The 25,031-nt window shown below is 35.7% G+C and overlaps 3 protein-coding genes across 5 annotated transcripts; 2 read left to right on the plus strand and 1 right to left on the minus strand.

Moving 5' to 3' along the window:
* Positions 1-234: 234 nt before the first annotated feature.
* dub (duboraya) lies at positions 235-13,731 on the plus strand. 3 transcript variants are annotated; one of them, XM_058758115.1, is made up of 7 exons: positions 235-629; positions 10,308-10,394; positions 11,919-11,996; positions 12,254-12,316; positions 12,413-12,613; positions 12,709-13,323; positions 13,409-13,731. In XM_058758115.1, the coding sequence occupies exons 1-6, from the start codon at positions 624-626 to the stop codon at positions 13,315-13,317; spliced, it is 1,044 nt and encodes a 347-aa protein (XP_058614098.1). In that variant the 5' UTR covers positions 235-623; the 3' UTR covers positions 13,318-13,323; positions 13,409-13,731. The 3 variants fall into 3 exon arrangements, with proteins under 3 accessions (XP_058614098.1, XP_058614099.1, XP_058614097.1); XM_058758114.1 differs by lacking the exon at positions 235-629 and adding an exon at positions 6,915-6,998; XM_058758116.1 differs by lacking the exon at positions 10,308-10,394 and having other exon boundaries at positions 238-629.
* Positions 13,732-13,879: 148 nt separating this feature from the next.
* On the plus strand, positions 13,880-21,265 carry guca1d (guanylate cyclase activator 1d). Its single transcript, XM_058758121.1, has 4 exons — positions 13,880-16,013; positions 17,671-17,820; positions 18,487-18,574; positions 18,654-21,265. The coding sequence occupies exons 1-4, from the start codon at positions 15,819-15,821 to the stop codon at positions 18,782-18,784; spliced, it is 564 nt and encodes a 187-aa protein (XP_058614104.1). The 5' UTR covers positions 13,880-15,818; the 3' UTR covers positions 18,785-21,265.
* A 244-nt stretch (positions 21,266-21,509) lies between these two features.
* alg8 (ALG8 alpha-1,3-glucosyltransferase) lies at positions 21,510-24,853 on the minus strand. The gene is made up of 13 exons (XM_058759331.1): positions 24,693-24,853; positions 24,438-24,516; positions 24,160-24,353; positions 23,904-24,010; positions 23,730-23,797; positions 23,398-23,524; positions 23,188-23,291; positions 22,973-23,093; positions 22,672-22,811; positions 22,389-22,528; positions 22,217-22,314; positions 22,060-22,132; positions 21,510-21,969 (listed from the first exon to the last, which is right to left on the minus strand). Exons 1-13 carry the CDS (start codon positions 24,779-24,781, stop codon positions 21,735-21,737), a joined length of 1,575 nt encoding a protein of 524 aa, XP_058615314.1. The 5' UTR covers positions 24,782-24,853; the 3' UTR covers positions 21,510-21,734.
* Between the last annotated feature and the right edge of the window lie 178 nt (positions 24,854-25,031).

The following is a 25,031-nucleotide window of genomic DNA, read 5'->3' on the forward strand; positions in this document are numbered from 1 at the left end:
GTGTTTTTTTAATTTATTTTTTTTAGATGTACTTTTACACTTCATAAAATGTCTTAAAGCTTTGAAAATCAGCAAAAAAAATAAATAAATAAATAAAAAATAGATGTATTATTGGTGGTGGTGATGGTTGTTGTAGTTTTGTCCATTCCAGGGCATGTCATGTGATGTACACAATGCTGTGCCCATGAGGGGGCGACCTACTCAATGTAGAATAAAACAGCTGTTTGTAGAAAACATGTGTAGAGTCTTCAAGATATTAACACAGCAGTTTTAATTATATTTGTCAGAAGTACTGTTCTTTGTGAAACATTTCTGCAAAAAACCTAGTACACCTTAACGGTATTTTCAGCGCTCAGCGCAGAGATTTCATGAGTAGTTTCTGCAATCTGGGAAAATATGTAAGAAGCTGTAGGCCATTTCACTGCAACAGCTTTTTAGCAGAGTATGGCACAATCTTTTGACCATGGAAATGTTGTAAGAGTCAGACCTAAATATAACTAACGACCACCCTCTTGACTTGTGAGAGAGAGCGCGTGCGCTCGTGTGAGGAGAGAGAGCGCGCGTTACTTCAGCAAGTGTCACACCAAAACAGCGAGTTGAGAACACGCCAACAACGCTGCAAGATGGAGGTATGAAATTATTTAATGTGCTTGCGCTTCAAACCGTTTGTTGGCTTTTTTTTTCCTTCAAACTTTTCAAGTTTATTTTCTATACTGCTCTTCACACGTTGTCTGCTACAGAGTAAACAAAAACGTGTTGCATTTCGGTCCATGAGATGCCACGAGATAATTCAAGACGGCAAAGCATCAACAATTATATGTCAGAAATAATTGCATTATGCTATAGTCTGTTTTCGTTTTCTTACTGAATACATTTTCATTAAAAATGATATTATCAGTAATTTAAGTACAAATTAAAAAATAAATAAAAACGTTTCTATATATATATATATATATATATATATATATATTTATGTTGGTTTGTCCCATTGCTTTAATGACGACGACACTAAAGCTGCATGAACTCCACACTTTTGTGTAAAACTTTGATTGTTGAACATGCGTTATTCACTTTACATCATGGCATTTATGTTTGAAAAATTTCGAAAATTCTAAAACTTTTATTTTCAGGTTCAAATTAGATTTTGTACTCCACTGTATGCTTAATATGTGTGTATTTCACATTTTATAGTTTTTAATTTATCGCACATTTGGGTTAAATGAGTTATTGTTAGTGCAGGTAATGCTTTTTTTTATTTTATTTTTTACTACAGACAGATTAATTATGCTTTAATATATGTGTGCTGTCAAGGTTAAGAGATAGCAGTCATTCCACACAACACACTCAGCATGTATTCGAGTCATGTGTGTGTTTGGAGCATAGACTGTAAAGGTTTGGAGTCAGTGGGTGAAAGAAGAGTAAAGCATAGCTGTCATTCAGATTGACCTGCAAACCTCCATCGATTTACATAACCTTGTTTGCAGAGGCTGATATCATTACTAGAAGTTTTATTGTTGTGTTTGTGCCAGTAACTCTTTGAATTGTGTTTGACCAGTGAATCCTGTTGATTTGACACTACCTCCCTTATGTGTCTCAAGTTAGAAAGAAAGTATGACTGGAATGGCAGCAAGCTAACTGACACAGGAAGTGGTGTAACCTCATCCGTATGACATATTAAAATGGCAGGTTTGGATGGTGGACCCACGTGCTTGTGTTTGCAGATTTGGAGGTTTTTTGACAACTGATTTCAGCATACAGTTTGTGTTTAATAAAGTGACCACTTTTTCCGTCTCTGAACCTTTTTGAGTGATCATAAAAAAACAACAATTGGCTTACAAATAGACAGCCTTTTTAAAGAGCTTTGACAACTTGCTATTTATTGTGAGTGCATTTTTAGTGACTTGTGGGCAAATTATGGGACATTTTCCATAGGTTTCTGGATGCTTTTATACTGTGACCTACATAGCCTCTATATATCCCACTGAAGCTGCCATACATAATTCAATGGCTTTTGCAAATTGGTTATTTTAATAAAATCTCTGAATATCACTGATATCAGTTGTTTGAGTTGTACATACCAAAATAAATGCCTAAAAATCCAAGTTAATTTTGTCTCAAATTTAAGTGTATTGTTTTTTTTTTTTTCATGAAAAAAAAAAAGTAATACATTTTTAAGATATACTTAATGTTTATTAACATTTAATGCATTTTTTTCATGCAAATGAGTCTGCAACTGGAAACATCTGAAAACAAATGTGTTAAAGTCACTCATCAACATTAATAGTGTGCTATATTTGGTGGTTTATCATGTTAGATGTTTGTTATAATTACTGATCATGCAGACTGAGGGAACAATGTGGCGTTGCACAGTATTATAGCATAATAATTAAAGCTAAATTTAATGTGCTGCTGCTTCATGGAAAGTGAATGTATAACATACAAAACAACTGACTGTGCATGTGCTTCTGTTGTCTGGTTTGGAAAATTACGTTGTGTTTAGGAGAACTGTTTGTTTGCTCAGATATGCAATGCCAAATAGCACAAATCTCAGAAACAAGACTAAATAAATTGATTTCTCAACTAATTTTATTATGATAGTCAACTTTAGCATACTTTAAACCAGAAGAACCATTCTTTGTGAATATATTGAGATCAGAGCCGCATATAAAGATGTACCTTAAGCTGCTAGAGGAGAAGACTGGATTGACTTCATTGAAAGCTTGGCCGTTTTACAGCTTTGTGTTGGGTCATATTGACTCTCAGAGCACTGTACCGCATGGATGTCGGGATATTTAAGTTGATTATCTCCTGAATGTCAGCTATGTGAGCATGCGGTTCGGTGTCAGTCCCACCTCAGCAGCTGTTAGGGCGACGGCCCTCTCTTGTCAGGCCTGTACGCAACCACAGAGTGTGTTCATAGATGAGACCGAGAGATTTGGAGAAGGAAAATGTTATTGCAACACAACATTAACCGACTACAACAAGCTTCCTCCCCAAAAGGCTTGTATATTTGGCATGTTCTTTGTACTGGAGCGTTTTCTGTGCATTTAGGAGAGCGATTCATTACCTCATAAAGAACTTGTTGAACTTTGTGCTGGGAGATTGTGAGAGCATATGGGTGTGAACTTGTCCCAGCCACCCTTCAAAATTCAGGGACATGACTTCATTTGGAGTATTAGCAAGTGATGTAAATGTTCAGTGCAGGACACAATGTCCATGTCTCTTTCATGGCATGATTTTAAAGTGTTGTTTGGTTCATAGTCGTTCCAATCAATGAGACCTTGTCAGATAATGTCAAGTGGATGCAAGTTGTCCTGTCACAGGAAGGGGATGGAGTCATTACATACTCCTGAAACACTGTGTGACTGATTCAAGACCTGGACCCTGATGGGATCTGGGTGTGAGGTGGAGTCCGTCATCATAACTCACTGACTCGCACACACACACCAGAGTGTTTTGCGAAGCCTCGACTTTTCCAGCACACCATCCGCTCCAAGTATTCTGAGCCAGTACATGAGGTCATAGTACTGGGGCAGTTTTGGATAGAGATCACTCCACAAGAACGTGATTTTCCTTGAACATTGCTTTTGCCTTTAGTAAAGAAATGGCGACTTAGGCCATAAATACAGTATACACTAAGTGCGAAAATGTGTGGTTGTGTTGTACATAACATGCAACCTTGAATTATTGTGGGTGTAACAAACCTCAAATGTTGGTGCCATCAACCATGAGTGTTATTCAGGTCACTAGCTGTACACATATAGACATTTAGCTAACTTTAACTAAAGAGGTCAAGGTTTGGCTAGTTAGCATGACCCAGCTAGCAGCAGATCCTTCTCTATTGACTGCTTTTTAAATGTTGCTATGTGTTATCATTAAATTAAGTTTTTGCAAGGAAATATAATTGTAAATATGTTATAGATGTTTTGCAAGTGACCATTGACCTTTTTGTTAATTATTATTATTTATTTCTATTTTTTGAGGACTCTTAAAAGGATTGTTCTCCTGAAATGCAAAATCAGTGGTTACCAACATTCTTCAAAATATTTTAAAGAGTTAACTATCCCTTTGACCATTTTCATAATGGACTGGATATAATGTATAACTTGGATAAGAGTAATGGGTGTTGAATTTGACATCCCAGCTCAGGATAGTTGGTAGTTAAGGACTTGGCTCTGTGCTCTTTCTTGTGGTGCCATTAGCCACTCAGTGTCACGGATATTGAAACGTGAGCCTGTAAGCATTGAGCAAATCACAACTAGGGTCCTGCACCAGCCCAGCTGCCACTGATGGATGATTGCTAGGAGAGACCTCTTTGAGTTGACCTCTCATTTGCACAGTTATGAATTTCTTTATACTTATGCCCACTGTGCATCCCATGCAGCAATTCTGAGAATGCAGTTTGTACCTCTACATTATAAAGTGGATTCTGACATGTTTTGAAAAGCAGAAACACATAAGGTTGAGTTTATGTAGGCAGAAGTGTCTGCATTCACGGCCTTCTGTAGAACAAGTTTTGGGTTTTATCATGGAAATTCTGTCTTTCCTCCCTGTGCGTCCTTTCATATTAGGGGATGTATTTCAGTGTAAATTGAATCATGGTTGCTTCCTCATGTCCTTCAACCCTAAGACATACAACAGATTCTTTGTGGGACACTAATAAGATTCAATTTTCCACTCTCTGGGTCATAATCAGCAGCGTGTACTGGTGGACATCTAAAATGAGGAGCATGTTTGGGTTGAGTTTCGTTTTTTTTTTTTTTAACGCAATGATTTTAATGTCCCAGTCACATTTGATGTTTTCACAGTTTCCGGGTTAAAGACCGATGCAACACCATATAGATGTAAAATGATACTTAGAATAATCACATTTTGTATGGTTATATTCATATTGGTTACACTTTATTTCGATAGTCCACTTTAGACATTCTACTAACTATAAATAACTTTCTAACTACATGTCAACTAGATGTCAACTAACTCTCAGCAGGGTAGGTTTAGGGTTAGTAGAATAAGTTGACATACTTGCAAAGTTTCTCATACTCAGTATGTTGTATGTTGTGGACACATCAAAGTAAAATGTTAGAGGATATTAAACAGACAGTCTACTAATACTCTAATGACTGCTAGTTGACCTGTAGTTACTTACTGTTAGTAGAATGTTTAAAGTGGACTATCGAAATAAAGTGTCACCATTTGATCAAAAATACAGTAAAGACAGTCATATTAAGAAATATTATTGCAATTAATTTTTTTAAATGTAATTTATTCCTGTGATGGCAACACAAAATTTTCAGCAGCCATTACTCCAGTCCTCAGTGTCATATGGTCCTTCAGAAATCATTGTAATATGTTGAGTTCATAACCCATTTTAAAATTTCATATTATCAAACGTGAAAACAGTTGTGCTGCTTAATTCAAGTAAACTCGCTAATTAACAAACCTTTAACTATGACTTTTGCCTCAATAAACTCCTAATTTGCTGCTTATTAATAGTTAGTAAGGTATTTACTAAGTTTAGGTATAGGGTTGGATTAGGCATGTAGAATATGGTCATGCAGAATATGTGCTTTATAATTACTAATAAACAGCCAATATGTTAATAATAGGCATGCTAATAAGCAACTAGTTAATAGTGAGAATGGGTCTCTATACTAAAGTGTTACCATATTTTGTAACAATATAAAAGTCCACTTGATCAGTTTAAAGTGTTACTTCAAATTAAAATCTTTAAATGTTTATTTTTTTTATTTTTGAAGAGATACTGCCTCCCTTGTTGCCTCTGACAAAATGTCCCTGGCAACAATGTGGCTGAAACAGTTGAAGAGGAAACGCAGACCAAATACCCGAGAGCCTAACTTAGGTGTTTTTTTTACACGTAACTGCTCCCACACTCATGATGGCCTTATGCTTAATGAGCTGATTCTTGCTCCAGCTCTGCAGTGCGGTTTAAAAGTGAGTATGTCATCATGATCATGCCTCTGTTTTGGAGGCTCATGCTGCATTGATTATGTTTGTTGCATTGTTTACTCACCCTGTCTTATCTGACTGCTGCCAACTCTTGTAAAGATAAAGTAAGCTTTGGAACGAATCTGTCTTTTGTTGCTAACAGTGTTTATTGAGGTAGTAAAATTGTTGAAGAAACTATTAGTGGTGATTGCAGCAGTGATGTCATCTTCAGGGGTCATCTCTGCAGGTGTGTGTGTGTTAAATGTGTGCAAAGGCACAGCTGTGGGGCACACACACCCTTAGCCACCCATACTCTCACACACACACACATATGCTGTAAATCTCACCACCCACTGGGTCTCAAGGGAAGAGTTGCCCACACCCTGCCTTAAATGAGTAGTAATGAGCTCAGTGCCCTGTACTTAACATGTGAGATATACACTGCGTCTGCATTAAACCTTTCAAAAATAAAGACCATGCCTTTTGTCACTTAAAGACATAGTTTACCCAAATATGAAAAGGTGCTGCTTATTTACTCACCCTCAGGCCATCCAAGATGTATTTGACTTTCTTTATTCAGTAGAACAGTAAAGTTGTAAAGATTTTTAGTTGAAACGGTGGTCCTTGGTGATTTATCATATGCCAGTCAACAGAGTTAAAAAAAGCAGATACAAAAACAAACAATTCATCTGCAGCTCATGACGATATATTGAGGTCTTATGAAGTGAAACGATTGGTCTGTGTAAGGAAGTGAATGTTATTTAGAACATAATCCATAACCTCAAATGAATGGTCCTGCACATGCTAGTGCTTTCTCTCACATTGACACTGTTGTTGTCTACAACAGAAAGGGAGGGCGTGTGTGCCGAATGTGGCTTAATTTTACCAATATATTTTACTTGTATTGTATTTTTTGTCAATATGGTACTTAGTTTTGCTTAACCTGGATGACTGGTTTTGCATATTATAAATCAACAAGGATGACAGTTTCAGCTAAAATCTTCACTGTTTTACTGAAGAAAGTCACCTACATCTTGGATGGCCTGAGGGTGAGTAAATTAACAGCAAATTTTCAGTTTTGGGTGAAATATTCCTTTCTCTGTAAAATATTCCCAAGGAGTAGAGAAGAAATGCATGTTAGCAATAATATATTTGCATAATATCTACTGTAAAACCAATTTGATTATAGAGGGGAACTGGATGAAGGAAATCAGTGTTTTCTCAGTTGCTGTTGTTAGAAATGGCAAGCATGCTCTTACGTTGCATGTCAGGCATGGGAGCTCCGCTCTGGGAGCGCTTCAGTCTCTGGGGCAGGTCCTCATCATCTTCTCATGTTGTTTTTGGCGGTTAGCATAAATTTGTCAATTTGTCAGTGACACTAAGACTGTGAATGTTTCTTGGGGGTCACACTGGAGAATGTTTTCTCAGGCAGGAGTTTGAAGTGAGCTGGGTGACAAAATACGTGCCTAACTACTTTATATGAGCTAATCTGCTTAAATCGGTTGCTGCTATGAGTAATTTCTACTCAGAAACATGGAATATCAAAATTTGAGGGTTGCACTGACATATTAGTGAATTGTAAACATGCCTCGATTTAAAATAGCAACAAGCTATTTCACAGAACAAGCTTTTTTCTGTCCATCTTGGGCACTAAATAGGGCAAATGATGTCATGATGGAATGCTTTTATCTTAAAGAGGAGTGGATCTAGTGGAGCTGGAACACATGGGCAGCAGACACAGGCAGTGCAGACAGAAAGAGGCTGAGCAAAAAAAGGTTTAGGTTTTTTAAAACACGGGCCTAAATGTATCAAGGTACCAGGAGTTTACCGGGGCTGGTTGCATTAACTGTTTAGACTAGTCTTAAAAAGTTAGTCACCTAATTTTTTTTCTTCAAGACTGGTCATAACTTTCAAATTCAGTTATGAAAAGGTAGATTGTTCTTATTTGCATTGGAAAAGCAAGACTGATTACCCCTTGGCAACTGCTAATTGGTCAAACTAGTTCTTAAGACACAGTCTTAACATGGTGGCTAAGTTTAGATCTTATTTTGGCTTTTTTAATAAGCAGCTGACTGTCATGTGCCAAATTTTTTTTAAAGGGCTACCAGGCTAACATAGGCAATGCAGCGAGACAAAAAGAATTTTAAAGAATTGTAGTTCTTTGTTAGCTTGACATATTTGAGTATAGAAGTGAAGATTCAAATCTTAACCTAATATATTTACATATTAAAAGGGTTTAAAATTATATTAAAGCATTAATTTAATTTAATTTAATATCGACAGTTTTTACTTCACTTCAATAAGTCACGGTAGAAGCTTTGCACATCTCTGCACAACAAATCTGTAGTGTTTCATTTTTGGATGAATCAGTTGAGTTATTGAATCAATTGTTTTTGAATCTATTCAATGACTCCTAAAGACAGCAGTCGCTTGTTTTGTTCCTGGCTAAATGAGCGTTTTTGAATAAATTGGTTGAGTGAATGATTAAATGACTCGCTTATAAATTCAGTCACTTGTTGCAACCTACTAACTCTGAAATAATTATTATAATAAAATTTAATATTTAATAAAAAAGATAATTACGACTCAATTTGACAGCCATTGATCATCATGCAGTTTCAATTCATTGAAAAGAGCAGCATTTTTGAATGATGATAATTTTTATGTTTTAAATAAACATAGCACTTTACTTAAAGGGATAGTTCACCCAAAAATGAAAATTCTGTCATTAATTACTCGCCCCCGTTGATGTTGCTCCAAACCCATAAGACCTCCGTTCATCTTCTGAACACACATTAAGATATTTTTGATCAAATCTGAGAGCTCTCTGACCCTCTGTAGACAGCAATGCAACTGTAATGTTCCCAGGTCCAGAAACGTAGCAAGGACATTAGTAAAATTGTCCATGTGACACCAGTGATTCAACCATACTTTTACGAAGCTATGAGAAAACTTTTTGTACGCAAAGAACACAATAACAACACAACAATTCTTCTCCCCGAGTTACTGTCTTCCACCATTTTGGAGAGTACCCCAGAACTTAATCAACGTAATCAGCGCTGTTTACGTTCAGTAGACAGCGCACGCATGCTGAACGTAAACAACGAATCAAAAATATTATCAAAAATATCTTAATTTGTGTTCTGAAGATGAATGAAGGTCTTACAGGTTTGGAACGACATGAAGGTGAGTAATTAATGACAGAATTTTCCTTTAAAGCCTTTATGTAAAATGCATTCTAAAAGTAGTTTTAATGCATTAATTATGCCTTGTAATGCACCTTTTAATGCATTGCACAGTCTCATGAATAATTGTAACCACAGTTAATACATTATAACACTTATCAATTCATTGTTTCGCTATGCATTTAAAATTCGGTTATAATTTTTTACAAGAAATCATGTATTACAACAAACATTATGAATAATTATAATACGTTATACCCTTTAATAACCCTTATAATGCCTTATACATAAAGGATTTAAGTAAAGTGTAACCAACATTTTTTTACCTGCAGACTGAGAAACTTTATTAGAAAAGCTGTATTCATAATTAACTTTGTTCAAAAGTGGTTTGGCTTGCTCAAGCACCCTTCCTGTTTTTGACTCTTCTTACATACTTCAGTCTTATCTTAAGTTGCCTCATCATTGTATAACTAACATCCTGTAAGGTATAGACTGCATGCAGCTAGTGTTGGTGGGTTCCCACAAAGCTCTGAGCCTGAATGTCTTGAAAACAAACAGTTGTGTTAGTCCATTGACATTGCCTCAGACCTAAAATACCACATCGTGCTATCACTTTTGACAAGGCAGCACTGGTTTCCCTTCACTGATAGTGAGAGTGCTAATGGTCATAGATGGACGAGCCTGAGACGGGAATGATAACAGCGGGCTGAAGTCATACCCGACTGAGCCCCCTGTGTCCCCCTGAGGATGCTTGCACTTTCTCAAAGATTTCCTCTGAAATACACCCTTTTCATCACTTTGCTCAAATGAGCATTCACGATTGTGGTTTCCTGTGCTGAAAAACAAAACATTTTCTCAGCCTCACTGTAAAAGTCAGTATAACAGAATCTAATGGCTTGTAATTAGAAATCTTTACTAGAAGATTAAAAAGTCAAAGCTGGACTAAAATCCTCTAATATAAGGTGTTGCTTTGCCCTTTGCAATATTGTGTGTTTTCATACGTTTAGAAAAATTTGTTATATGTAATTATAAAGGTGGCAGGTGTTTTTACAGTTAATAAATTGATTTTAGAGTGCTTTGCCATGGATTTGAATGCCTTGGATTAATATTACAGAATATATATAAAAAAGAAGGAGGTGTTCTTATTCATACACTAACATTTTTGTATTTCAGGAGCATTCTGTTGTAAAAAAGCGCTCTGTGGCTGAACTAGCTGGAAAATTCAGTTGTCCAATATCCCATATGACAGACACTGAAGTGGTGAGGTTTCATATTATCCGAATATGATCACATCCTCTCTGCTTTCACACTTGAACTTCCTAATATGTCCCATCTCCTTTTTTCAAGACTTTAACAAAGTCTTCTCATCTTTTAAACTTTTTGTCCCTCTGCTTTTGCTTATAGTTTACCATTTTGTTTTTAATCTTCAGTTTTTCTGCTCTCTTTTTTCCTCATTTCTTTTGAAAAAACAGTTAGCCCCCAAGCTTAGTGTGGACAAAAACATTGGATAAATAACCTCACTTTACATTTTATTTTGCTTTAGCAAAGGAATGTATGTATGTATATTAAGAACTCTGTATTGCAGTATAGCAAGTACTTAAGGCTAGAATGTATAATTGTATGACACAGACATGTTTCCTGATACCCTCTGTGGTACCCTCTTAAACAGGAAGTGTGTAATTCAGGGGAAAATCTCAAAGATTTCAAGGTTAGTTCTTGGTCAGCCCCTTATATTGTCGAAAAGGAAGCAAATGTCCTCGTCTCATTCTTTGGAACAGTTTTGCTGTGTATTTTTAGCTCTGTGCCACCCAGATTTTTGTCTTTATGAATGTGCCACTCTAGTTATATGTGCCTAGGTATTAATGTTAAGACTGGTTATGCAAATTCTCATGAACTGCTTGGCAAAGTGTCATTCTATCGCTTAGGAAACAGACACCAAAGGAAGGCGTCCTCAGGCACAGATATTAATAAGGGTGAATGTTATGCAATGCAGGAATACTATGCTGCATGCCTATGCAGGTGACAAGATGGGTTATCTTGTTTTTACCACTACTTTCCTGCCTTTTTCCCCTTCGTAAACCCTGTCGCTCTTTAGTTGCATTCCTTAAACATTTCCTCATTGCAAACTCTCAAGTATATAGAATAGTGTTTGTCATATGCGGATCAAACATTATGATCACATATGTGGATCATAATGTTTGATCTAGTCATGTGTAATTTTTTTTAATGTTTTATTTTTAGATAGATTTTTAAATAGTTTTATTCACTTCTTATGTTTATTAATTAGTTTTATTTGAAATATTTTTATACATTTTTGTAATTAATATTATGTATTGATTTTGTAGTTTTAAATGAATTTTTATAGTATAATATTAATTTGATTTTTTGTGATAGTATATTTCTATAATTATTTCTTTTAAAATATTATATAGTTTTATTACTAGTTTTTAATTTTTATAGACTTATTTTTTTAACAAATATATTCTTTTTATTTTTGTTTGTTTTATTATTTTTTTTAAATATTATTGTTAATGAACTGTTTTTATTAATTTTATTTATTAATTATATTATTTAATTCTACAACTGCTTTATGCATTAATTTATATTTTTATTTATTTATTTTATTTTTTAAATAGTAAATATTCATATTTATTTGTTTGAGGGGGTTTCTTTATTTCTTTCTTTCTTTCTTTTTTTTTGAACATTAGAATTATGTGGAGGTAATTTGGTAGTAAGGTATGTATGTGTTTAGGCATGTGGATCTGAGCTCTTCTTTTGTTTCAGAACAAGCCTGTGAGGAGGAGACCCCCACGCTCTCTGCCGCTGCCTGCTGGTAATGACGCAGGTCAAGGCCAGGATGAGGTGAGACGATCCGGGATTGACGGGGGGAAAAAAACTACATTGTCAGTAATAAAACTAGCTGTCATTACAGTGTAAACATTATCCTTAGTAGCTGAATGCATGTAAAAAATTATGTTTGAACACTATTACCTCAAATCAAAATGCGTAATGCGTTGTAGCAATGATGCAGATTTTCAAAACTTTTTGTCAATATAAAACATTAGTATTGTTAAAAGTTTTTTATATTTACCTAACTGATTTATTTTTTATCCATTCAGAAAGGAGCCGAAACAGTATCAACCAGGAAGAACAGAAATTCTGCCCTCATTGAGAAACTGCAGGTTTCGTAGTTTTGAAACACAACAATGTTTCCCTCTAGTGGACAGAGATCAGTATTGCTTCAGATAATGAATGATTTTCCATCCCATTTCACACAGGCCAGCCTTACACTTTCTCCCACGGGACCTCCACCCTTCCCAAAGAGCCCAGGAGTGGTGAAGTTACCGGTGCCGCCCTTCTTCCCCGGCTCTCCCAGCAGCCCCTCTAGTCCTCCTGCAGCTGTCACACCCAAAAAGGAGGAAACTCCTGCCAGCTTTGAGGGTCCCGCCGAGGGAAATGTTCTCAAAAGCATCAACAAGGTTTGAGGCTTCATATCATTTCACAAGTCAGTGAATTCAAACCAATAAAAAGTGTTACAGTGTTTGAATTCAAACATATTTTGAAATCTGCGCAGGGTAGAGCTCGACATTCCATCAAGCGGCGCCCGCCGTCTCGCCGACACAGGAAGTCCAGTGCAGATGAAGGTGGAGAAGAGGTGGATAAAACAGCCACCCTCGATCAAACGACTCCAAATGGGCACGAAGGAGACGTTTTTGAAGAACACAAGACATCACCAGACACAGAATCTCTCTCCTCTAGAGAACAGATTGAGCAGGAAACTAAATCCACAGATTCTGAGAAGCCGGAACTGGAGGAAAAAGTGGAGACTGTGACTTCAGAAAAGGAAGAGGGAGAAGAGAAACAAGAGAAAACAGAGCCAGAAGAGAAAACAGAACCAGAAGAGAAAACAGAACCAGAAGAGAAAACAGAACCAGAGGAGAAAACAGAACCAGAAGAGAAAAAAGAGAAAACCGAACCAGAAGAGAAAGAAGAGAAAACAGAACCAGAAGAGAAAAAAGAGAAAACCGAACCAGAGACAAAGGAAGAGACAAGCGAAGATGAACCACAGCTGGCTAACAGTACAGAAGAAACATGTGAAGAGCCAGTCACGCAACCACAAACAGAACCTGACACGACAGATGAGAAAGAAGAGGAACAGAAAGAAAATGAAGTAAACCATTAGAGCCAAGTGAGTGCGAGTCATATCCGCCGTTCACACTAGTTACATGCACCAACTTGTTGTTTCATTTTATCTCATTATTTCTATTTTGCAGGATTGCAAAGTCTCTAAATGGAGGAAAAAGTCAGATCTGTCTCAGACCGAAGAACTCACTGTTTAACCAAAGCAAAGACATCAAGAGAAGATGAATAATGTGAATAACTTGGTTTTAGACTTCAAACATTTGAGTCGTTTGAATGAGCAGGTGAAACCTGCAGGTGCAGAGAGCAACAGTATTTTCTCTTAGTTTGGTTTGAGAAATACTTTTGTATATAGTTAAGAAAATTTTTTATTCTGTTTTTGTTTATAGTTGTATTCCTATCAAAAAAAATATGAATAGTTGATATTTGCAGAAAATAAAAAATAATTTCCACATTTCATTGTGCAGTGTTGGATGTAAAAATATCATAGTATATGTAAGGATCATTAAGATCATGACCTTGGCTGGTCCTATTCTGGCCTCTAGACACAATATTAGCTAAAAACATGCAAAAGTACCAGAAACGTCTTATTTCTCTTATAAAAGCTTGTAATCAGGGCACTGACAGATTTTCAGTGTTAGGCCTGTTCTCATCTCTGGATCTGTGCTGACCTCATGGAAGCTCTAGTGAGGCACAGATTATCATTTAAATAGAGCTCAATCTCACTCATTAAGCATGTTTTCTGTTTTAATATTCACACTGAACACTACTACAGATTAGTATATGTCGTAGACCCAAATATCACGCTGCTTTTATAAGTTCCAGTAATGGCAATGAGATTAATTAAAGATTGGAATCAGATATTCAAGGTCAAGGGAGGAAGGATTACTGTGGATCAACTCATGTTTCCTAATCTGGCTTTTACTGAAATACTAGCAGACTTTTTGGTTTGTCCTGATTGCTAATATTGTCACGGGAAAGTGTGATGTAAAAATAAACAATATAAAATTGATGAGGAAAAAATGATTTTCACAGACGTGACTATTGGGTGGAATTGCAGCCTGTTCACTTTACTACTGTTCTGATCGGACAATATATGTTTTACAAATAATTATACTTTTATTGCAGTTGATACTATTTATAAAATGCACAGCACACAAGCTAATCACATTTCACTGTTTTTATATAATTATGTAAGTATGTTTGCATGTGTTGCACTTTGATCATTAATGTGTTCATTTGTTTTATTCCTTCACGTGACGTTTCTGCTAATCCCAGCATAGGAAACTTATCTAAATTTACTTGTAGACCTTTAGAAATGGCAGGAAAGTAATGAGTTGAGAGGTTCAGGCTCATGCTCACAATGAACGTTTGAGCTAATGACTACAGTCACTTAATCCCATTTACTGCAGTGGATACAAACTACATTAAGACCCTAACAAAGAGCACAGATCTGCCTCGTCACCACTTTCAAGTGAGAAAAGTCAGTGATCGGACTGGCATGTGGACAAAACGAGGCTGGGAGATCATCAGGTCATATCACCAATAGCATGTGCATTTAAGTGTTATGTGACAACTCCATTACCCATAAACTGCAAAAAATAATAATAATAATAATGCTTTCTCACTCTTCATTTCTATTTAATTCAGAAAATGAAAGTGAACAGCAAGTTTCTCACCTGCAACAGTATAGTGATTGTACATTTGCTATGATCACTAAACAATTTAGTTTTTTTTTTTTTTTTTAAATGGAACTACACAATTTGCATCTGATTTTTGTAAAGATATGGAACCTTTTTAGTTTGGATTTTGCTGTTTTTGTAAAAATGTTTAGCTGGTTATGCAAAACATTTTATTTGCATAAATTATTTTTTCAATTGAATTTATGCATGAATTATGCAAAACAATAAATCCTACAATAATATAGTTTTATAAAGTATAAAATGTTAGGTTGATTCTGCATGATCTACATGGAATCATTGATCACATAAATTTAGGGACACAATACATTTCTCCTATATCAGTTAAGTTTGACATTTTTTATCGATATATATATTTTTTTAATATGATCTCAATTAAAAATATATATTTAATAATAATTCATAAAAATCATTTAATAGCACTTTTGAAATGTAATATAATTATATACATTATATACAATACATTCAAAAATGAGAGTTATTTAAAGTCTGCATTGAGAGATGGATGGATAACTATAATTGTTGGACCTCCCAGGCCTGTAATAAAGCATGCAGTGAGAGGTGGCCTCTGATGCACTCTGCACTACAATGACCGCACAAACAGTTCATCTGGTGGCTGAACGCTGTTATATAAGCATTCTCTACTCTGTGCCAGTTACTCTTTAACGGTCAGGCCTTGCCATTATCCCATTAGCAGTAGTTATTTTAAGGTGCCACCTCTTTTTATGGGTACCTGGATCTAATAGTTTCAGGCATTCAGTATACTGGAGGCTAGTCTGCACCTCGCCATCAAAGCTCACAGGCCTGCAACCACCTGGACCAGCGAGGGCTGCAAGGCACAGTCATGGGGAACACACACGCAAGTCTGGACGACATCCTCGCTGAGGACATGCACCACTGGTACAACAAGTTCATGCGGGAGTCTCCATCAGGCCTGATCACACTTTTTGAACTCAAGTCCATCCTGGGACTGCAGGGCATGAATGAGGATGCTAACAGTTATGTGGACCAAGTGTTCTTCACTTTCGACATGGATGGGGTGAGGATTCATTCTTAAAGTGATTTATCTTGGTTACATTTGCATGTAATATCAATCAATTCTGCAATCTTGCAAATCATCTTTCACAGACCTGTTACATAGCTATGTTTGATCTTAAATTGATGTTTCAAATAAACTTGTGCATCAGAGATCAGATTGGTAAAACAAGCAAATTTCTAATTTACGCAGGTATTACTCGGAAGAGGCATTTCTGAGTTACTTTGGATAAAACTGCACAATATTAATATTTACATGTATATTTAAGTAATGTACAGTTTAAATATACACTATAAAAAAAATTCCGTAAAATTTACGGTAAAAAACCGGCAGCTGTGGTTGCCGGAATTCTACCGTAAAATATACGGTAGCAACATTTTAGGTTTTACAGTTTTAACTTAAATTTACAGTTAAATACCGTAATTTCATTAACTGATATAATGTTAATATACCAACCTATTGAAGTACTGAAATCTGTTTTGTACCTTTGTATTACACTGATAACCACCAAATGCAGAAGGTGATGAGAAAGTCACATGATGAACCAAAGCCCATCACAAGCTGTTTTTAAATAATAACATATATAAAAGGTGCACAGTGTCATTCACTCAAGCATTAAACACCATCATGGTGAGACTCATTAAACTGAAATACGCAATAAAAATTAATTTAAAACATTAGATGTAACATACAACCCTAATAAACATAACTGATAAGAAAAAACATCAAATTCGAACAAAATTTGAAATGCAATGCAGGGAATTCTGGGAACGTCAATTTACGGTTTTTCCCTGTAAATTTTACATTCTTTTTCACTTCCAAAAGCGGTATTTCACAGTAAAATTGTCTGAAATGACTATTACAGTTTTTCACCGTATATATTAGGGGAACTTACCGTTAACCATTTAACAGGTTTTTACTGTAGCTTTTTCACAGTTTTTTTTACCGTTAAAATCACGGTCATTTTTTACAGTGTTCCTATTTTTATGACCCACTCGGCAAAAAAAAAAAAAAAAACTCATAATATATGGCAAATATATGCTGATAGTAAATTAATAAATATATAGTACAATGTCAAATGTATAGTAAAATAAATACATTATAAAACAGCTGAGAAAATACTTCCAATCCAGTCTTAAAATGTATTTTGGGTCAGTGCAAAATTTTATTTTTAAAGTATCATTTAGACAGTATAAATATATTAAAATAATATAGCTAAAAATTGGCAAACATATATGAGGATACATATATTAGCAACTAAATGTATTTTAACATTTATTCTAGTTAAGGTTTTTGGCCATTTGGTTTAATTTTTATATTTTGCTATATGGGGACTGTGTCGACAGCAGGCAATATGATATATGTCTAATAAGAAATATGGAGGTTACATTTTTTTGTGTAACTCTTCCAAGCTCACTTGATTGGTTTACTGATATGTTGAGTCAAGTACAACATAGAGATCTCACTGTAGTCTGTTCAGCTTAGAGGAGAAAAGCTTACAATGTAACAACGTTAAAAAGCTTACATTGATTAAGGTAAAAAAAACAAGCTAATATAATGATCTTTCCTGGATCTCTTGGATTGTTCATATTAAAACAGCCTAACAAAAATCTTGTAATATGAACTGTCCCTCTCTTCTCTCTCTCTCTCTTTTCTTTAGGATGGATACATAGATTTTGTGGAATATATTGCTGCTATCAGCTTAATGCTCAAGGGGGAAATCAACCAGAAACTCAAATGGTACTTTAAACTTTTTGACCAGGATGGCAATGGAAAAATTGACAAGGATGAACTGGAAACAATATTTACTGTAAGTGAACATTTTAAGTTTTTTTTTTTTTTTTGTCCCAAATGATGCAGTATACACTCTGCACTTATACACTATGTACTCAACCATTCTTCATTCCCCTTCGCAACAAAATTCCACACTTGTTTTTTGGTTATTTAAGTGCATCATTCAGGTATTTAAAGTGCACTTATTCTTTTTGGAATTTTCAGTGTGAACACTACTCGCACCATTTATACGACAAAACGTAACAGAATAGTGCATAAGCACAAAATATGGGACGCAACTGATGTCGTCATGTTAACCTCTGCTTAGGTTAATCACTGAATTATCTACATTTATACTTTCTCCCACATCAGGTCTTTGTGAACGAACCAAAAATAAAACCTGACTGCAGGTCAGGTCAGGTTAACATGGACACTGGATCAGTCTGCTTAACTTGTAGATGATCTGATTTAATCCAGTTAGAGAACTGTCTTCCTTGTGCTGTTTCTGTACTGAGGTTTCTGAGTCTAACACTTCTTAGAGTGGAAATAGTGTTGCGGGTCATGTTCAGATGACCTCAGGTGGCTGCCTGACTCCTCCATACAATAATGCTGCAGTTCTAGGGCTGGGAAATTGTAATAGATTTTCATCAATGTTTCTATTTAAACAAGTTCTGAAATTATATGCTCTTTTGTTCTACAACAGGCTATACAAGACATCACAAGAAATCGCGAAATTGTGCCAGAGGAAATAGTGGCTCTTATATTTGAAAAGATTGATGTTAACGGAGAAGGTGAGAACCAGCTGACTTATGATAATCCTCATCATTATGCATTTATATATTCTACATCTCTCTTTATTTAAACCTTCAGGTGAACTGACGCTGGAGGAGTTCATTGTAGGAGCCAAAGATCATCCTGACATTATGGATATGCTGAAGAAACTGATGGACCTCACTCCAGTCCTGGTCATTATTGTTGAAGGGCGACAGAAACCAGCCTAACTCTCAATCAATGCGAGTTAGGCTGGATAAACTCCATCTTCCAGAAAATTACCCATCTGAAAACCAAATGAATTCAGAGTTTGGTATTCCCACTCTTGAGGAACAGATGCAGCTTCACACCACACCTGTGTGATTTCCTCAACAAAAAATTCTCGGGGGAACTTAGACTTTTGCCCAAGCAAGGTGCTGTCTGACCCCAGTGGTGATACCAAGCCTTGCATCTGAGCTGTCCTCAGCTGAACATTGATCTTCTAATGCTATAAGGGATTCAGGAGACTAATGAACTGCTGGCAAGGCTTAGGAGTGAGCAACGTGGGGCTTTTTAAGGAAAGGCTCAGTGGAGAACACTGAGTGCATGTCTAGTGACTTTCATTGGGTGAGCACATCATATAATCCATGAACTGTTTATGGCATCGCTATATTGCTCAGAGAGTGAACTCTGAGACAGTCCATTGCCGACGTGGCCTGAATTGCCCTTAAAACTGTGAAATTAATGTATATAGAGCAGTGGTTCTCAACTGTTTTACATTGGACATCAAATGGCAACCCAGCATAGAAATTGTTTATTGTACAAAATGAACCTGTAAATGAAATATTTCTATAGAATGTTGTATATTACAATGAACAGAATAGGCTCAACATGACCAGGCTAAATTGGAAATGTAACAATTTGGTAAATCCATAAACACAATATTTGGCCACAAATGGTTGACCTCAACATCTTTGACGTTATTAACCATGTGGGAAGTTGTGCCCGTTTATTTTGCTGTCCATGACCCATCAGAACAGACCCAAGACCCATTTCTCATTTGATACCCACCAGTTGAGAACCACTGATAAAACATCACAAATAAAGAACTTTATCCAAGGAAAGTATCAAATTTACCTGATAAAGTTAGCTGATGCAGTAGGCGCACAAGAAATTCATTAAATGCATTTCCGTATGTCTTTTTAGCTGATCTAAACTTAGCTGTCAAAACAGTAAAACTAAAAGTATTCAAAAGTATTAACTGCATATTTCAGACTTGTATATACTACCATTCAAAGGTTCAGTAAGAATTTTCTTTTATTTTATATTTTATTTTGGAGGGGAAAAAAAATATTTTATTCAGTAAGGACTCATTACCCTGATCAAATGTGACAGTAAAAACATTTATAATGCTACCAAAGATTTCTACTAAAAAATGATGTTATTCTATTAATCAAAACATCCTGAAAAAAGTATCACAGTTTCCACACACACAAAAAATGAAGCAACACAGCAGTTTTCAATATTGATAATAATAAGAAAAGTATCAAATCAGCATATCAGAATGATTTCTGAAGGATCATGTGACACTGAAGACTGGATTAATGCTGAAAATTCAGCTTTGCATCACAGGAATAAATTATACTTTAAAATGCATTAAACAGAAAACTGTTACTATAAATTAGTTCACAATATTACTGTTTTTAATTAATTTTTTATAAAATAAATGCAGCCTTAGTGAGCGTAAAAACAACAACATTAAAAAACTCTTACTGACCCCAAAATTCTGAATTTGTTATGCACATATTTAAATGTATATTTCTGTAATGTTGCTGTTTAGAGATCTGCATGTGTTTGTGTTTTACCAGTCTCGAGTCCTTTGGATAAGCCTTGCATTGAAAAACACAGGCAAATCACAAAGGGACTCTAAAAGTGCTTTTACTCTCGGAAATATTTTAACAGCATCACTAATATGCAGACAGTTACAATATGTCTGTCTAGACTCAGGCTTGATACTTTAGCACTAAATTAAAATTGTGTAACCATAGCATACAGTGGATAAACATTAGTGAGACATTGTTCAGTTGGATGCACACCAGAGACCGGGGGCCTTGTTTATAAAATGTTGCACAGAAACCGTTCTACATTTGATCATTCCTCAGATATGTGTACGTGTGAACAAACATACACACACAAAAAAAGTGCATACACCTTCTTAGAACCTTAAGTGACACAAAGCACTTTTCCACATCAATGATTGATTTTATAAATCTGAACGTTGGCGTGGATTTTGTGTTATAAATGAGGCCCCGGAACTGAGGCAGTAAGATGGGATTTCTTCAGCATGATGTGACTTCCATGACTGTTTTTATAACGTTGAGTTGGCACCTTCACAAGAAGACTAGTGTGAACTTTTTGATTTCTTAATAGTTTTTAATGGAAGCCACAAATGCTCGATATGAAGCTTTGAGATTATCGTTTTCATACCCTGTACTGCATACTTGCCTCCAGTGATGAATCTCTGTATTTGATGTTTTTCACTCTAGAAATATTACAGGACAAACAATAAGGTATCATTTTACCGTACTTAGAATCAGGTTATGTGTCAACTGGTATGGAATATTTATGTTGCCTTATTAATAAAATGGTTTAAACAAACCAATGTTTAAAAGCAGGTCATTTTAGTTTTATTTGTATTTATTTTAAATGAGCTTTTTTTTTTTTATACGTATTTTCAATTTTTTTATTTTATTGCCAATTAGTTTTGGTATGTGCTTAATTTTTATTACCTTTTGTAGTGTTTCTATTTAGCTTTATTTTTATTTCATTTTTAGTAATTGTAGTACTTACATTTATTTCAGCAACATTTCTTTATTTTTATGTTTTTCAGTCTAATATTTGTATTTCATTTATTTCAGCTTTATTTCAAACAAGTTTGAATAGTTTGTTGATAATAACAACACTGCAGGCCATAGGCAGTTTTAGTAAGCAAATACATTTATTAAAAACACCTTAAAAAATAAACATTTGTATCCATACGCTACATTATATCGTTTAAAGAAATAAACAACTGAGAACCAAGATACTCATATCCCACAAACTATCCCCAAACAAATCCCTAAATGTCAGCTACAAATCATTCATTTTGGTCCAATGAAAATGTTTTGTCCAACTAAGCCTCCAGCATCTGAATCACATGATTCACTGCTTTTTAATCTTTTTAGTGGTGTCTGAGCATGTCAACAGTGAAATGTATAGTCTGATGAAGGCATGTGTCACTCCCAGCGCGCAGTAAACGGAGGTGAGCATGAGAGGGAGGAAGGGAAATGTCTTCTGCCAGACTGTCAGCGGGTAAACAAGCTCACAGATCAGCTCAAGAGGAATCAGGCCCAAGAGATACATCGCTTCTAGTGGGTTCAACAAAGCACCGCCCTTCCTGAAAAAACAAATGAAGAATCACATTACCAATACTTTGCTCAAACATAAAGGCAATAACGGCCCAATAATCCCATTTTAATGTACTTACCTGAACAGCGTTTTTAGAGAAGTGAGACTGAAGATTGTAAAAAGCAACATGAGAAATATTTTGATGGGCAACTCTGGAATTAAGAATTGAAATGTTTAAGAATTACAATCAGTGATGATGCAAAACCCTTGTCGTGAGATGTTATGACGACACGTACCTTGAGTTGTGAAGAGGAGTGGAAATAGGGAATAATGACCGGTTATACTGAGGATTACAAAAATCCTGGCATCCTCTCTACTCTCCACAGCGAGCAAACTGAAAAACAAGAGAGCATTTTTAGTAGGCGGCTGGCAGGACGTGCTTATGTAAGAATGCAATCAGATTAACACCTTAAAGGAAGAATGGCCATCAGAATGGCTTTCTCATGCACATGCCAACCAAACATAAAGGATCCAAGGGCACAAATGACAAGGCAGCGCAAGAATCCTCTCGCTCCATTAGGTCGGTGCCATATCCTGAAAAGTGCAGGCTGCAAGAGTCAAAGTGACAAAAATGGTATATGCATCAGAGCTTGGAAAATCTAGAAATCAATTTTCTCTTTTGTATTCATCATTATTCATATCATATCAGTGAATGAAATCAAGGCCATCTATTTGAATATTCAGAACTCACCAATATTGACAGTAACGTACAAACAAGGGTTGCTACAGGAGAGACTGAAGGAAGCACAGAGTGCTGAAACTCCTGAACCAGACCACCAGTCATTGAGGCCTTGGAAAGTTTGTTTATATCAAGCAGTTTGAATTTCACACCTAAATACATGAATTAGCAATGATCAGGATAAAATTAATTTATACAGTGACATCATTATGTGACAACGCTCATTATATGAACATACAATCAAATGATTCTATTTTTTTTTTCTATTTAACCTATAGCAATACAACACAACTGTTTGAGTTATTGAACATACCCAGGATGGAAAAAGCTTTGTCTGCTATATTGTAAAGTGCCCAGATGTTTGGTGCCCAGTACGCATGACACAGACCACGCTTGAAAGGGAAAAGTCGTGACAGGACTTGTGGAAGCTGACCCTTGATGAATAAAAATTAATACAATTTATCAATGAACCTCTGTTGAACAGTATGTGATTATATGAAGAGCTTTGTTCATAAACTGATAACAAACCAGTGCTATAAAGGGTCCAAATGACACTGCGAAAGTAGACAAGACAATAGTTCCTAGTGTTACAAGCCGCACAACACTGAAACTTCTCCACTGCAAAGATCCATCTGAAAAACAAGATTTTTATATATCACTTTACACAAACAGTCTTTGTGCACACACACACACACACACACACATACATATATAAATATATGATAACGATTTTATTACCTGCATTGCTCTGGGTGAAACAAAAACATCTCAGCAGGTAGATACCGTATGCAGGTGCGATGTATAAATATATATGCTTCAAGTTTAAAAGTACTGAAAACAGCAAGGCCCCCTCAAAGTGTCTATTCTGTTAACGCAAAATCATTTTCAAGATAAAAACTCATAATCCAAAAAACTTTGCAGAAAGTAAAAGTCAAATAAGACAAAATATAATGAAATTTTATTTAAAAACGTGTATAATACAACTTTATTTCAAATTTTAGATTATTAGTCATGTCTTAGTTATGTATTAATCATGAACCTCCCTAAATAACAGAAATTATAGCTAATACCTGAAAATGTCTTGCTATTGATAAAAGAAGAACTCCAAACAGGAATCCATTATACTGGAAATGAATATCTGCAGGAATTCAGTCAAGCGAAATTAATTTCAGGTAAGGGAAATGAATGTCTGAGCCACATCAGGGCATGCATGACTTATTAGCATGCCAGATCTCCAAGGATACGATCAACAATTAGAAGGCCAAAGTTCCACAGCAACAACACTGTCAGGATAAAACATGGCTTTCCCAGAAGGTCCTTTCCTTTGTCTTCTCTCAAACATTTGCAGCATCTAGAATAGTACAAATGTTCTTCATCTCAGATTCAACATAAGCAAGCCTTCAACATTGTCTGTTTAGGTTTGAAAGATATTTTTTGAAGAAAGACAAAAGGCACAAAAACTACTTTGGGATCAAATTGTGGCATGTAGAAGCTACATACTCTTTAACCGCATAAAAGAAGACCACATCAGACACAATGACTGACAGTCTTTGGAACAGGATTGTGGCTGGACTTGCATAATTCAGGTTCTGAACAACCAGCATCTCCTTATCAAAAAACTGGGCAATATGAGAAAGTCCATATTCAAACCAAGCAAACAGAGGAGGATAATCCAGAGTCCACTCAGACGTAGCCTGAAAATATATAAAAAAATAAACCACAAAATTAAACCCTGTGTATGTAATTGTTTGAAAACTGTATGTAATCCATATGACTACCTCATAATACCACTGTGATACTGGCAGACTGTGAGTCAGGGCAAGCCAGTTCCTATGCACTTCAAAGTCCGTGGAATGGCTGAAATACAATAAATATTAAATAGCTTGGCATTACATTTATTTCCTCTTCGTAAAAGGAAGACAGAATGAATGAGTCTCGAGCATTTGGTCACTGTTCTAACATAGCAATGGGTTTTCCGTTTTAATGTGATCACATGAGAGAAAAAGTATATTATGCGAGATAAATTCACTTACTAGGCATTTATCAAAAGACATTTGAGAAATGAAACTCCGAGAGCCAGAGCAAAAAAACAGCTCTGATCGTTAGTCATGGGCGCAGCCATGACAGTTTCTTCTTCAATTTCTATCTTTACGGCGAATCGCAGACTTATACGTGCATTACCGCCATCTATATCTGAAATGGACCATTGGCACTCTACCTACAATCTCCTAACATGACAGTTTCCTAATAAAAAGAAAACTTTATTTCTAAAAGCCGAATTACAACCTTTGGGTGGCGCAATGTTGCTGACATAAAGCAGTTCTCCTGCAGGGGGCGCGTGGCGGCTCAGAGAGTCGAATGCTCCTTACAGA

This window comes from Onychostoma macrolepis, chromosome 21, assembly GCF_012432095.1.
Source record: "Onychostoma macrolepis isolate SWU-2019 chromosome 21, ASM1243209v1, whole genome shotgun sequence".
In the NCBI taxonomy this organism is placed as follows: Eukaryota; Metazoa; Chordata; class Actinopteri; order Cypriniformes; family Cyprinidae; genus Onychostoma; species Onychostoma macrolepis.

What these genes read in the sequence shown, in the direction of transcription:
- dub (XM_058758114.1), top strand. Translation starts at nt 6,930, where the DNA reads ATGACAGTTTCAGCTAAAATCTTCACTGTTTTACTGAAGAAAGTCACC. An exon ending in ATATGACAGACACTGAAGTG is followed by an intron (nt 10,395 to 11,918) that starts GTGAGGTTTCAT and finishes CTTTTGTTTCAG; the next exon opens with AACAAGCCTGTGAGGAGGAG. An exon ending in CAGGTCAAGGCCAGGATGAG is followed by an intron (nt 11,997 to 12,253) that starts GTGAGACGATCC and finishes TTATCCATTCAG; the next exon opens with AAAGGAGCCGAAACAGTATC.
- guca1d (XM_058758121.1), top strand. Translation starts at nt 15,819, where the DNA reads ATGGGGAACACACACGCAAGTCTGGACGACATCCTCGCTGAGGACATG. An exon ending in TCACTTTCGACATGGATGGG is followed by an intron (nt 16,014 to 17,670) that starts GTGAGGATTCAT and finishes TCTTTTCTTTAG; the next exon opens with GATGGATACATAGATTTTGT. An exon ending in AACTGGAAACAATATTTACT is followed by an intron (nt 17,821 to 18,486) that starts GTAAGTGAACAT and finishes GTTCTACAACAG; the next exon opens with GCTATACAAGACATCACAAG.
- alg8 (XM_058759331.1), bottom strand. Translation starts at nt 24,781, where the DNA reads ATGGCTGCGCCCATGACTAACGATCAGAGCTGTTTTTTTGCTCTGGCT. An exon ending in TTCTTTTATGCGGTTAAAGA is followed by an intron (nt 24,011 to 24,159) that starts GTATGTAGCTTC and finishes GTACTATTCTAG; the next exon opens with ATGCTGCAAATGTTTGAGAG. An exon ending in TGGCCTTCTAATTGTTGATC is followed by an intron (nt 23,798 to 23,903) that starts GTATCCTTGGAG and finishes GAATTCCTGCAG; the next exon opens with ATATTCATTTCCAGTATAAT.